Source organism: Lutra lutra, chromosome 7, assembly GCF_902655055.1.
Source record: "Lutra lutra chromosome 7, mLutLut1.2, whole genome shotgun sequence".
In the NCBI taxonomy this organism is placed as follows: domain Eukaryota; kingdom Metazoa; phylum Chordata; class Mammalia; order Carnivora; family Mustelidae; genus Lutra; species Lutra lutra.
Window position 1 is genome coordinate 37,402,311 of NC_062284.1, and position 12,862 is coordinate 37,415,172.

Below are 12,862 nucleotides of genomic sequence, written 5' to 3' on the forward strand. Positions count from 1 at the left end.
GAATCCATGATGGTTTAGTGATCTTCAAGCTAATCTAATATTTCCCGCCGCTGCTGAAAACCTGTTAAAATTTGGATTTGTGTTGTGACAGAACAGTCAAAATAACTATATGAGTTAAACCAGTAAGAAATTTCTCTCTTGGGGTGCTGGGGTGACTCAGTCCATTAAGTGTCTGCCTTCAGCTCAGGGGGGAGACTCCTTCTCCTCTGTCCCTCCTCCTGCTTGTGTTCTTGCTCTCAAATAAATAAATAAAATCTTTAAAAAAATTTCTCATGTAAAACATATTCAGAGGCAAGCTGTCACGACTAGCAGGCAGTTTCCCTGTCATCAGGGCCTTGGTCTCCTTCCATATTGTCACTCCATCATCCGTAGTGTGTGGCTTTACCTCAAGACCAAGGGAGCTAACCAGAGTTCTTCTAGTCATCACGGGTGCTTTCCAGGCAGCAGGGAGGAAGGAAGACAAGTACACTTCAAAGAAACTTGCACACAAATCTTTTGATGACATCCTTCTGGTTGAGCACTTTTAAGTGGCTCCACTTAACAAGGGAAGCTGGTAAACGTCTTTCATGCAGATGGCTAGGATGTCATCAGTGGCAAACAGCCGTCTCTGCTGTAGTGAGCACACTGCATCCGTCAAGTCTGTTCATTTGCGCCTTTGTTATACTGTAAAATCTCAAAATGTCTTTTTTAGCAACTGGCACAGAGACTGACATATTTTAGGTGTTTCATCATTTATTCAACAAACAGCCTAGTTTTTATTTCCTGGTGAAATGTTAAGTGGTTTAAAAATAAATGATTAGGTATTCCTCTAAGAAATGTACTTGCAGGGGCACCTGGGTGGCTCAGTGGGTTAAGCCTCTGCCTTCAGCTCAGGTCATGATCCCAGGGTCCTGGGATTGAGCCCCACATCGAGCCCCACATCAAGCCCCACTTCAGGCCTCTGCTCAGCAGGGAGTCTGCTTCCCCCACCTCTCTGCCTACTTGTGATCTCTGTCAAGTAAATTAAAAAAAAAATTTTTAAAGAAAAATGTACTTGCGAAGTTGTGTGTAAAACCCAATTTTGTGTGTAAATCTTATTTTCTCCCTTGACTTCCAATACATGATGGCATGTATTTCCATGGTGGGAAGGGAGAAAAACGAACTAAATAATTTAGGGGAAAGTTAAAAAATAAACAGGTGAAATCGCAAAGCAACAGAAGTGAAAAGGAAGTATAAGAGATAGAGGATTAGAGGTTTAAGAGAAATAAAATCCCCACAAAATCAAACCCAATTCTAAATTTTAAACCAGAAGAAAAATTTCAAAAAAGCCACCAAATAAAACTATGTAGTACTACAGTAGGTCGTTTGAATAAATATCTTTAAGTATGGCATAATGGTTACAAATAGGCTTTGGAATCAAGTTATAACCCTGGTTCTTCCTGTTATTAGCTATTATCCCTACCAGTTAACCCGAAGCCGAAATTTTCTCACCTGAAAAGATATTCTTTCACAATTATTCCGAGGTGAGGAGAATATGTGCAAAATACTTAATAGAAAGCCTAGTGCAAGAAAATATTCTATATATAATAGTGATACCATTGTCATGATACAGTTGTAAAATTTTCCCTTCTCTCCAAAATGAAGTACTTCTTAGAAAGAAAATCTATCTTAAAATTTGTAGTCAGTTTTTCCTTTTTCATCTAAGGATGGAATAGACTATAGCTCCAGGGCTGGTCATATCCATATTTAGAAAAATCTCAGATTATGTAATATTGATAAATGACCCCATTCTAGTTATTTAAAAATTCATTTATAGCAATGGACATAAAAATCAATCTCTGCTTCATATATTTAACAAAATAAAAATTTTGGTCTTTTATCATGGTAACAGGTGCTTAGGCAATTTGCATTTATGATACTAATACCTGATTCTTTAACTCAGAGAAGGCAGGATATCAGTTAAGGGTTTACACCAGTTAACAGCTATTTCTAAATGTAATCCCTATACTATGAACCTTCTTTTGTTCTATTCTTAGCTCCTCAGTGTGAACTGTCACTTCTTTTCTTCTATACAGCATATTGTATTGGGACATACATAATTATGAAAAGTATATACACGTAGTTTGAGAAGTACATGTAATTAGTTCTTTATAAAACTGTGAGCCCCTCAAAGGTGGGAACAAGATCTTGAGGCTTTGGTATCTTTTCTAAGTTATGGAACTCATTAGGTGGATGACCAGAGATGGGCCCTTCCTCTAGTTATAGAAGGATGAATCAAGCATCTAAACTGATTGGCTTTCAGGTGGACCTTTGAACTTGTTTTGTCCAAAGAGACTAAAGAGGGCCTGGAGGGTGAGGAGGCAGTTGCAAATGGGAGATTCTGGTAAGGATTTTTTCTCTTTGATCTAAGAGCTGCCCTTACCACCTTGTTTGGGATGCATGAAGATATAAAGCTTGGAGTTGTGATAGGCATCTTGTGACCACCATGCAACACACAGAAAGCTGATGATGCAGCAGAAAGAATTCTTGAGAATACTGAGCCCCTCAATGAAACCCTGACCTCCTATCTTCAAAATTAAGCTAAAAGTAAACGTCTTTATGGTTTAAGCCAGTGTTAGGTTTTCTGTAATGTGCAGCCCAGAGCACCTCAGATACTACACAGTATTCCACTACCCCCCCCACCTCGATTTTCTTATTGGTTCACTGTAACCACTGGCTCTTTGCTTGCTCTTGATCAATTAAAAAAACAAAAATGTCACTGAGGATCCTAACATATCTATTTTAAAGTTAACATCCAGGTAGTTCATTACTTTTATCTTAAGTGCTGATGTTCTTTCTTAGGACTAGTTGTTTTCTTCCAGTACTTTAGAATTTTGGTTTGTAGGCTCATTTTGTGTGGGAGTCCTCCTGCTTCTTATCTCTGCCCTTCTTAATCGCTACTGTCTTCTTTCCTCTTGTAATTGCTTCTTCCACCTGTCCACAGTCAGGGTTGCAGTCCTGGGGTGACAGTGGGTCTCTCCCAGTTCCTCACAGATCTGCATACACAGATGAGCAGACTGTTTGGCTCAGGTCCTGACTACATTAGAAGTTATGGTCCAGGCACTGGTGATTGCTGCATCTTAATCTCAGGAGTGAGGAATCTCCATCTCAGATCCTGGTGTCATTACTCTGGAGGAGCTGAAATTTCTATCTGCTCATTTCTGATTCCACACCTACAACTCCTGGGTCCTGCTTCATGAGTTTCAGTGCATTTTGTATTTTCGAGTTCACCAAAATGCCTATGCTGCTTTGGGGGCATAGCTGTGCTTTAGAATTTTCTCCACTTTTTCCTACTATTTTTCTATTCAAAGCTTCAAAAATATACATATCCAGGTACTCCACAGACTAGCTGTTGAAATAAGCAAAAGCAGAGATTTTTTGGTTGGGGTGGGGGGACATGAAGCTCCATACTAGGTCCGACTCATCAGTAATACATCCTAAGAGGACAGCAGAGTTCTGATGAATAAAACAAGATCTGTGTATCCTTCTGGATTAATAGTGAAGAGCGGTGTTCAGCCTTGTGCTGATTTTTATCCATTTCTATGAATTTCATGAGACCTAAGGAAGAATGGCATCAGGTCTGTTTGAAAATGGCACGCTGCCTGTGTAAGATAGATCCCACAAATCACCTTAAGACCCAGTCAGTTTAATATAAAATGTTTTTAATTGTTTTTGAAAACATTTAAAAAACAATTTTTGAGCACTTTCAATAAAAAAAGAGAACTGAAATGCTACTGCAATATTCAACTACTGTAGTTTCAGCAGGTACAACAGACAACAAAACACTGGGGAAATCTGACTTTTTGCACTAAATGAAAACATGAAACAGGGCCTGTTTTTTTGTCATTTATGGTGTAGTAAAGCACATTATAGTACAAGACTATTATATGAACCTCAGATGCACTGCACAAAAAAAAAACTCCTTCTTTTCAGTTCAAAAGTCAGTGCTTATTGCAATTATATGCAAAATTATTTACTTCATGAAGTCTTATCATGATAAACAGTATGAAAAATGTTTTAAACATGAAAACAATGAAAATAATTTGAGAAAAGAACATATTCAACAGTAACTAAGCAGAATTAGTAAACATAAAAAAGTAAATAACTTGTGAATAACTACGCTTGCCTGGTTAACACTGAACCAGTTTTAATACAGCCAAGAAAAAAAAAAAGTGGTTACAGGAATACCTAGTACTGTACAAGATAAGTCAATAACACTCATGCACATTTTGTGATCATGTATTAACATGGTGAAGCAAACTAAACTTAATTCTTCCTGCTGTAATATTCTCATGTAAGAGAATAAGAAATAGAAATATCTCATTGAGATCAATGCACATTGCTACATAAGACAATTTTATCTGTCACTTTGATGACATTTTGTCTTTTCATAATGAAACACATTTAAAAAGTTTAATCTGTGGACTGTATTGGTTGCATTTATCCTAAGAGATGTGCCTACCACAGGTTCAACAAATTTAGTGCAATATATGAACCCCAGAAAGTTTGCTGGACGAATTCAACCAAATTTAAAGTGTTTGCTGCAATACTGTACAGAGGGTTAAAAATCCTCCAGTCTTTTATATTTTTATAAAAAAAGATTTCCATTATTTTTATATTAGTAGGAAGCTAATAATGTAAACAAGGGATTAGAATGGCCTCAAAATCTCCTTTTCAGAGTATCTCATATAGAAAGGCTCCCATCATTTGTTAAGAGAAATCACACAGTTTCCTTTGGGTATTGCATACTTTGGTGTGCAGTAGTGCTGTGTCTCAATGTACAGTGAAGAAATAACTAGCATCAAGAAAAAATATCTAACAGATCATTAAATCAAGATAACAGCAAACACACACAAATGCCGATAACTAAGACATACCAATATATAGACCTCTGAGCCAACCCTAGCACCGTTTATTTATCAAAATATGTTAATACCCTACCTTGCAAATTTATTGAACAATGAAACCTTATTAAATTAAACCCTTCATCACATTTGTTAAATATTCATTGATTGTAGTCTTCTGATTGGCTTACTAATTAAGGTAAAGGAAAGCTTAGCTAGCTAGGTTCAAGGTAGCATAGCAATGGTTTAATGTTAGCTTTAAAAACTTAATGGCAATTTTTAAATCAATGTGAAAGTAACCCTAACTTCACTCAAATGGAGCTGTCAACTAGTAAGCAGATTTGTGTCAACAAGAAATTCATAAATAATTATTCATAAAACAAAATGGGAGCCATACAGAGAAACATTTTAAAACACATCCTGAGTGCTTCTTTTGCAATTGTGGTTATCACAATAAATAAATTAAGCATGTAATAAAATGCTCCTCTTTTTCAAGTACTATTGATATCCCCTTTGTTTTATCAGCGACATAAAGATTTGTGGCTTCAGACCTCAGGTGGTGAAATGTTTTTTGTTTGTTTTTTTATGTTATCTCCCTCCGGTTTATTTGTTTTTCAAGGGATCCCATGATCAACTTGTATTACTATATTCAGGAGCGAAGGAGTCAGTCACTAAATTGAGGATTTAGGAATATTATAATTAAAAACTTCAAATTAAATCTTAAATAGAATTTTAATATCTGCATTTAGCCACTGTGATGAAACTAAGAAAATGCTTTTATTTTCCTTCTAAATTCTCCTAACTCAACTACCAAATAACAAAACATAAAGTATTTTCCTAACATGCTTGTATTTATTCTATTAAATTATAATATTTGGAGTTATTCACTTGTCTGTGTTGTGTGAGCACACATACACACATGTCTCTGTGTGTTTGCTGGCTCCATATAAAAAATAAATTTTAAAATAAGACTAATGCAAGGTCACAAATAGAAATGGCTACTAGTTCTTCCTTTAAAAAATTTTAGTGCAGCTTTTGCTTTCCTTAAATTAATATTTAATTTCCCATTATTTTCTCCTATTTAAGCCCTTCAAAATGCAGGTGCAAATGGTACTGAAGTCCCAGAAAGTCCTACAGAGATTATTTTTTCATTCTACAGTAGCTCTATGCTTCAAGCCTAAATACCGATAATAACCTGAATATTATCCCTGCTTCAAGGAAGACCTTCTTGTCTACAGTTTACCTTAGCTATGATTTCATATCTAAAAGATAATGCCAACAACAAAAAATAGCCTAGACCTAAAATCAATGGTTTCCTCTACATTCTGTGCAGATCAACTGATGAATTAAAATGAACTTATACAAAACAAAGATGGAGACTGCTCTTGTAAAAGCTGGTTAGTCAATTGTTTACTAGCAAACAATGTGATTAAATGGGGGAAACATTACAAAATTTAAAACCTAATACTTGCTCTTCTACAGCCTACTGTCTTCAGAAACTTGTTAAGAACTGAGGCGAGTCTAACCATTTCCTACTGAAGAAGAAACCACTTCTGCAGCAAACTCTTTTAAAATGTCACAATTAATAGTTAAGTGTTTCTGCTGCGGGAGGCACTTCCATTAAGACAAATACAATACATATGTCTTTAGATACAGTGTGCTACATATTATAAAACACTATTTAACCCAACATTTCAACAGTAGGATGGTCCTTGCTTTCTATCCACTCAAAACCTGATGAAGTCATAGAGCTCATGGATTCACTGCAAATTTGTTGAAATAATGGGTCATTCTTTAATTCTTCCAGTGTAGCTTCATCATCTTGTCCCTGCTGACGACCTGGATCAAACAGTAGGTTTGGGTCTAAAGTGTTCAAATCATTGATGCTGCCTGAGAGCTCAGAAGACAACCTGATATCACTAGAGAAATCAGACGTAGTATTAGTGAGATCAGATGCTACCTGACCTACCAGCTGCTGGTTGGTTTGCAAGCCGTCTCCACTCAACAGGTCTTTAACAGTGCTATTGAAATCTAATTGTTGCTCTCCGATTTCTGATTGTGCTTGATTATCTCCAGGAGAAAAACTGATCTGATCGGTGCTATTACTTTTAGTGAGGTAAGATGGTGTTTGGAATTCATAAACAGAAGTGCTGGAATCGATCATATTCTGCGGATTGGCACTAGGAAAAACAGTGGAAGTCTCCAAAATCTGAGTGAGATTCATCCGGGCCGTGTAATTGGAGGGCAGGTTGTTCATGCCCAAACCTCTCACTGCATCGTCATTGTCAGAATCAAGTTTACTTAACAAAACGTTGGTTATTTTTTTACTGTTTGTTTGCTTCTGAAGAGCATTTGGGAAGGCTGTCTGCATCATGACTGTCAATGGAACTGACTGACTTCTTTGAGCTATGTTGTTGGCACATGCATCTGTGTGAACATTTGTGAAAACGTGAACTTCTGGGGTTACCGGACTTCCAAAGGGGGTCACATTAGATCGGGGGATATTAGATACTGGATACAGGGTGCTTCCACTAAGATTACGTTGGCGATGAACAGCAGGGCTCACACTCCGGCATCTGAAGTTGCTGCTGGCAGATGAGTTAGTTCCTTTATTATCCAGAGGGGCAGGAACTGCAAAACCCTCCTGTTTGTTGGTGTTATTTACAGTGGCACCTTGATGCTGCACAGGAGACACAGGAGTCAAACGACCGAAATGAGTGTCATGATGTCTGGATTGAGACTGGTAAGACTGTCCAGGCACAGCAAAAGCATGAGGTTTCCTGAAACGGTCTTCCACTAGTTCCTGATAGCTTGGGAGAATGCCATGGCCAGAAACCGATGAATTACTAACCCCACTATACCCATTATTCATCCATTCAAGTTTGGTTTTGTCAGGGTGTGTGGCCATGGGTCTTTGCATCGGTTTCACAGGACTACTTGAGATAATGCTGGCATCATGGTACGCCATACTGGAGCTTATTGGGGTAAACGCAAATGGATTCCTGCATTCAACAGGGCTGGGAGGGACACTACTGCTGCAGTTAGAATGTGGAGTACCGATGGGTGTGTGTCGGCTACTTCCTAAAGCACTATCCACAGGTGTGGTCTGGGCTAGCCTGGAGCAAGGGCTCTCCCGTGACAGACTCTGAGAGCCAGCAATCATTTCTGACGTTGGGGTTGGGGTCGGGGTCGGGGTTGGGGTTGGGGTAGGAGTGGGTGTGGGTGTGTGGATTGGAGTGCCATTGCTATGGATTGGATGATAGAAGTGGGTACTAGAGGCATGAGATGACATTGGAGCTCCTGGGGTTACAGACTGACTCTGAAGGCTCATTCCCAAACAGTTACCGTAAGAATGAGAATTGTTCATTGATATTTGCTGCTCCATAAGCACCAGCTCTTCCACAATACTATCTTGTGTAAGCTCATCATCAAAAGGAAAGTAGCTTTCATTTGTTTGGGAAACAGAAGGCTCAAACTCTTTCAGTTCAGACTGTAGAGGTAACTGATCTGAAGACTGTGCTTGTATTTGATTCAAAGAAGATTCTTGTATCTGGCTATGCAGCTGCTGGGTATATGTGTCCTGTGGCATTCCTTCTAATTCCCAAACAGATTTCTCTAAGTCATTGATATCAGAGTGCTCAGGAATTGTCATAACACTGATATCTTGCTGTTGTTCACAGCCGGCAGATATAAACTCAGAATCCTTACTGACCTGTTGCCATCCATTTGAATTAAAGCTGCCATCTGGTTTCGAATCACTGTCCAAAAGAAAAACATTCCCTTCAAGTTTTACTTTTATATCTGGAGATGATGATGGTGTTTGCTGTTCTGAAGCTGAATCACTGGCAATGAGAGCAGAAGAATTCAAGGGTCGATTTGCCACTATGTGTGAGTTGACATTTATTGATACCTTGCTAGGAATCTGAGCACCGGCTGTTGAACTTTCTATTTTCCCTGAATGTGGAACCTTTTGGTCCTTCTCAACACTGCCTGGTTTCTGACCTTCTATGATAACTGCAGAAAGCTGTTCCACAATTGGTTTCTTTATGGGAGGCACCTGGGACTCTTGCAATGCAGAAGACAGTCGCTTTCTTGGACTTTTAGTGCATAATTTAGGGTCTTTATTTATTGAGTCACCATTAGCTGGTGAGGTGGTGCTGGTGAAAGTTAAGTTCTGAGTGGCAACTGAGAGGGCGACAGTGCTTGGATTATTGCCTGTTGAAGTGCCTGGCAGAGTTTCACTACAGCGACTTTTACATTTGGTCCTCTGGTCACAGACCTTAGTTGCTTTTACTTCAAGGACACCTTCATTTGAAGGTTTTTGCACTACTCCATCTGTATTACTTTTCTGTCCCAGAAGGGCACCAGCTGCTGTTTTGGGAGCTTTAGTCCCCTCAGAATTCTCTTGGCACTGTCCAGAATGCTCATCTGATGGTGCTTCAGGTTCCATTTTGACTTCCACGGCAGATGCTCCCCCGCTGCTGCTGCTGGTCCTGGACCCTGGTGACTGAAGCGAAACAACAGAACCATTCTTGATCTGTGGAATGGTCCTTGATTCTTCTGTTGTTCCTGTAGCACTGTTTACTGAGGCAGAATGTTTAAGAGGGGCACTACTGTTGCTGGGTGTGAGGGATATTGCTGTCATTTTCACCACATTTAGAGAACTCATGTGTGAAGTGGGTACAACAGCAGTTTTGATGGGACTGCTAGTAAAGAGGACAGTAGTTGGGGAGCGAATGGTGAGTGCACTGGTGTTGGCTGGTTTGGGTAAGATCTGAGGGTAGCGGTGCCGGGCAGAACGATCCCCACCAGGACTGGCTGGAACGTTCTGAGGAGTCTTTGGTGCCTGTTTCACAGACTGCATGTGCTGAGTGACCACTTGTACATTGAGGGGAAGAACTTTGCCATCAGAAGAACTCATTGGACTTGGTGAAGTTACCAACTGCCTGGTTCTCTGGACCTGTTAGAAGGTAGAAAACAAAAAAGATTTAACAAGTCTAGGATATAAACAGTAATTCACATATTTGTATAGCATTAAGGCATTTAATAAATGTAGTGTTAGAAAGAAAAAGAACACTTCCTCTATTAGACAAGAGTTCTATATCTATTTATCTATCTAGATATCTATAGGTATCTCTATATATGTTAGATCCAGTTCTATACAGACACATAAATATAAAAACTGCAACACAGTGCAATATAGTTATAAAATATAATAATACATGAGAAAAACATTAAGCTACCTTTCAAATGAACAAGATTAAAAACTTCACATTTGTGACGAATGCTTGCCAAAATCATCACTTTTAAGGTTATAGGAAGAGAAAATCTTGAAAAAATATGCAACTACAAAGGTATCTACCTCTGGGCCAAGAAAGTGACTCACTCAAGGGGGGAAAGCCATAATGTCATTGCACATTAGTAATTAAACCACAGTGGATACAGTCTCAGATAAAACTACTGTCTTCCCAAGTTTTCTCTACAATGAACAGCATACGAGTGTATTACCACATATGCAATGTTTTACTGACATGATGATTATAAGAAAAACAAAGATAAAAAGATCTCCTTAATGATATCATCAATAATAACATAAAAAACCACCTTGCTTTAGCATGATGCCCTCTCATTTTAAAAGCCCCTTCATCATAACCTCAGTTGTGTGAGACAGGAAAGGAGACTATAACCTCTGTTTGGAAATAAGGAAACAGATTCACAACAGCTACGGGACTTGTCTAAGGTCCTGTGTCCAGCAAGCCACAGCAATACATCTATATTAAAGTGTTATCAATCTGCATTACAACTCTGCTCCATCTGAATGTTAAAAAGAAGAAAAGTTTAAACCAAAAAAAAGTTTGCAGTTGATCATCTTGGCTTAGCTAGGGATGACAATTCTAAAAATGACTCATCTCTTACATAAAGCTCTGACTGGTTATGTGTGCATACTGTGCACATCTCAAATCTTTGTATTTTCACTTGTGTTCATTTTATAGCTTGCTTTGTAATCAACATAATATATTGTGAAAAAACAACTGACAGGGCGCCTGGGTGACTGAGTCAGTTAGGCGTTGGACTCTTGATTTCAGCTCAGGTCATGATCTCAGGGCAGTGGGATTGAGCCCCGGGTCAGGCTCTATACTGAGTGGGAAGTCTGCTTGAGATTCTCTTTCAGTCTGCCCCTCCCCCTGTTCATACTTGTGCACGTGGCTCTCTCTCTTTCTCAAATAAATAAATAAAATCTTTAAAAGACCACTGATGGAAGCTGAATCTATCTGTACTCACAAAATCAGTCTGTAACTGAATCTATATCTGTACTTGCCTCCTTCTCATGGGCCACTTAATTAAACAAATGATCTCCCACCATCCCAATGAAGTCTAACACTATTTAATAATGATATTACCGGAATGGGACTAGGGACAGCTGCCACAACGATACCAATAGGCTGAGGAGAAAGGATTGCAGGATTTCCATTAGAAAGATTAGTTACTCCATTGGTGGTAGCGCCTTCTGGTTTTTTGCCTGAGGATTCTCCTGGCAAAGGGGACTGTAGTTTCTGTTCTTGCTGCTTCTTCTGAATTTTCCGTTGCAATTGCTGTTTAGCATCAATAGGAGAAGGCAAAGTCTTCACTTGAGGCTGAAAAGAATTACTCTCAGCTGTAGGTATAAAAGCAGACGGCTGAGTAATTCCTTTAATTCCTGAAAATAAACAGAAAAGAAAGCTAAAATAAATACTCTGTTGCATGGAAGGCAGTCATGACTCAATTTCTTTGATTATATAGCCATCTACCGGCTATATAAATCCAAATCGGCATCCAAAATCGGCAAATTTTAACTCACAATCTCTTTATAAAGCCTAAGTGTTAGACTTCCAGTTTAAAAGCATTTTTCAATATGGTTTTAAGTGACACATTAAAATATGGTTCAACTCAGAGGACGTTTCAGTTATATCAGCAATAACAGATGAAGATTTTGAAAATAGTAGTAGCTATGTTCTAAATATGCAGAAGATAAATAAATACCAAGGGAGCATGTTTCACATCTTATCAGATGTCAGAAATTTTCTTCCCCAATTCTCTAATTAGAAATGCATACATTTTTGTGATTTAAATATTCAGCTTACATGGGGCATTCAATAAATATCTGCTGAAATCATTCACATTTAGAAAAAAGGCATATAGGGAAAATAAGTGTTTAATTCTACCAATTCACAAAGAGGTACTATTTTAACTGTTACTATACAATTATTCCAGTATGACACAGGAGTAGTCAAGCAAAGCTTCTGCATGAAACTAAGGTTAAGGTATTTTGAAACAGTGTCACTGAGAAAACTTTTCAAAGCAGTAGTAAAGAGCAGCACTGAGAAAAAAAAGGAATGATAAACTAAGCAAGAGATACATTTTAAGAACAGTGAGATGATATAATACAATTAATTTTTTGAAAAGCTCATTTCACATTTAGGGAATATCATTACGATCATCACAAAGTAAGCTGTGGCTAGTAAAAACAGTGGAGACAAAAGGGGAGGACCACACCATCCTTCTGGTACACCCTTCCCCGGCCCACTTTTTGCTTTTCATCTTGTGAGGGGGGACAGGAGAGAGAGAAAGAAGTGACTTAAACTCTTTCCCACATACTCACTCCTCAATAACCCCTCATCTTTTGACCCCCTTTTGATCACCTAAGTACTATTTTTTCTCTTCAAATCCACCTCAAATTGTACTGCTCCTTCTTGGCCCCCAGCCTAGGCCCTGGCTTCTCAGCACCTGCACCCAAAAGCCTCTGCCAATGGCTCAAAGCTCAGCTGTCTCCCTCCTGCCAGAGTTTTTGGACAGGAATGATTTCCAAGCAGCTGACTTACAAAAGGACATTTGTAACACAACCTGTTCTTAATATGGAGACTATATTTATAAAAAACCAAATTCACCTTCAAAGGATGAAGATTAATCACCAAAGGTATTAAAAAATATATATGGCAGTGGTTGGGAACAAAATTTTAAGA

The 12,862-nt window shown here is 38.5% G+C and overlaps 1 protein-coding gene across 4 annotated transcripts in view; it reads right to left on the bottom strand.

Annotated features, from left to right (window-relative positions):
* Positions 1-3,659: 3,659 nt before the first annotated feature.
* RFX7 (regulatory factor X7) overlaps positions 3,660-12,862 on the bottom strand; it is a 143,242-nt gene continuing 134,039 nt past the window's right edge. For all 4 annotated transcript variants that reach the window (XM_047737999.1, XM_047738000.1, XM_047738001.1 and 1 more), the window contains 2 exons: positions 11,264-11,559; positions 3,660-9,822 (listed from right to left, as the gene is read on the bottom strand). In XM_047737999.1, coding sequence (XP_047593955.1) covers positions 6,544-9,822; positions 11,264-11,559 — 3,575 coding nt within the window. In that variant the 3' untranslated portion in view covers positions 3,660-6,543. The remainder of the gene's footprint in view (positions 9,823-11,263; positions 11,560-12,862) is intronic.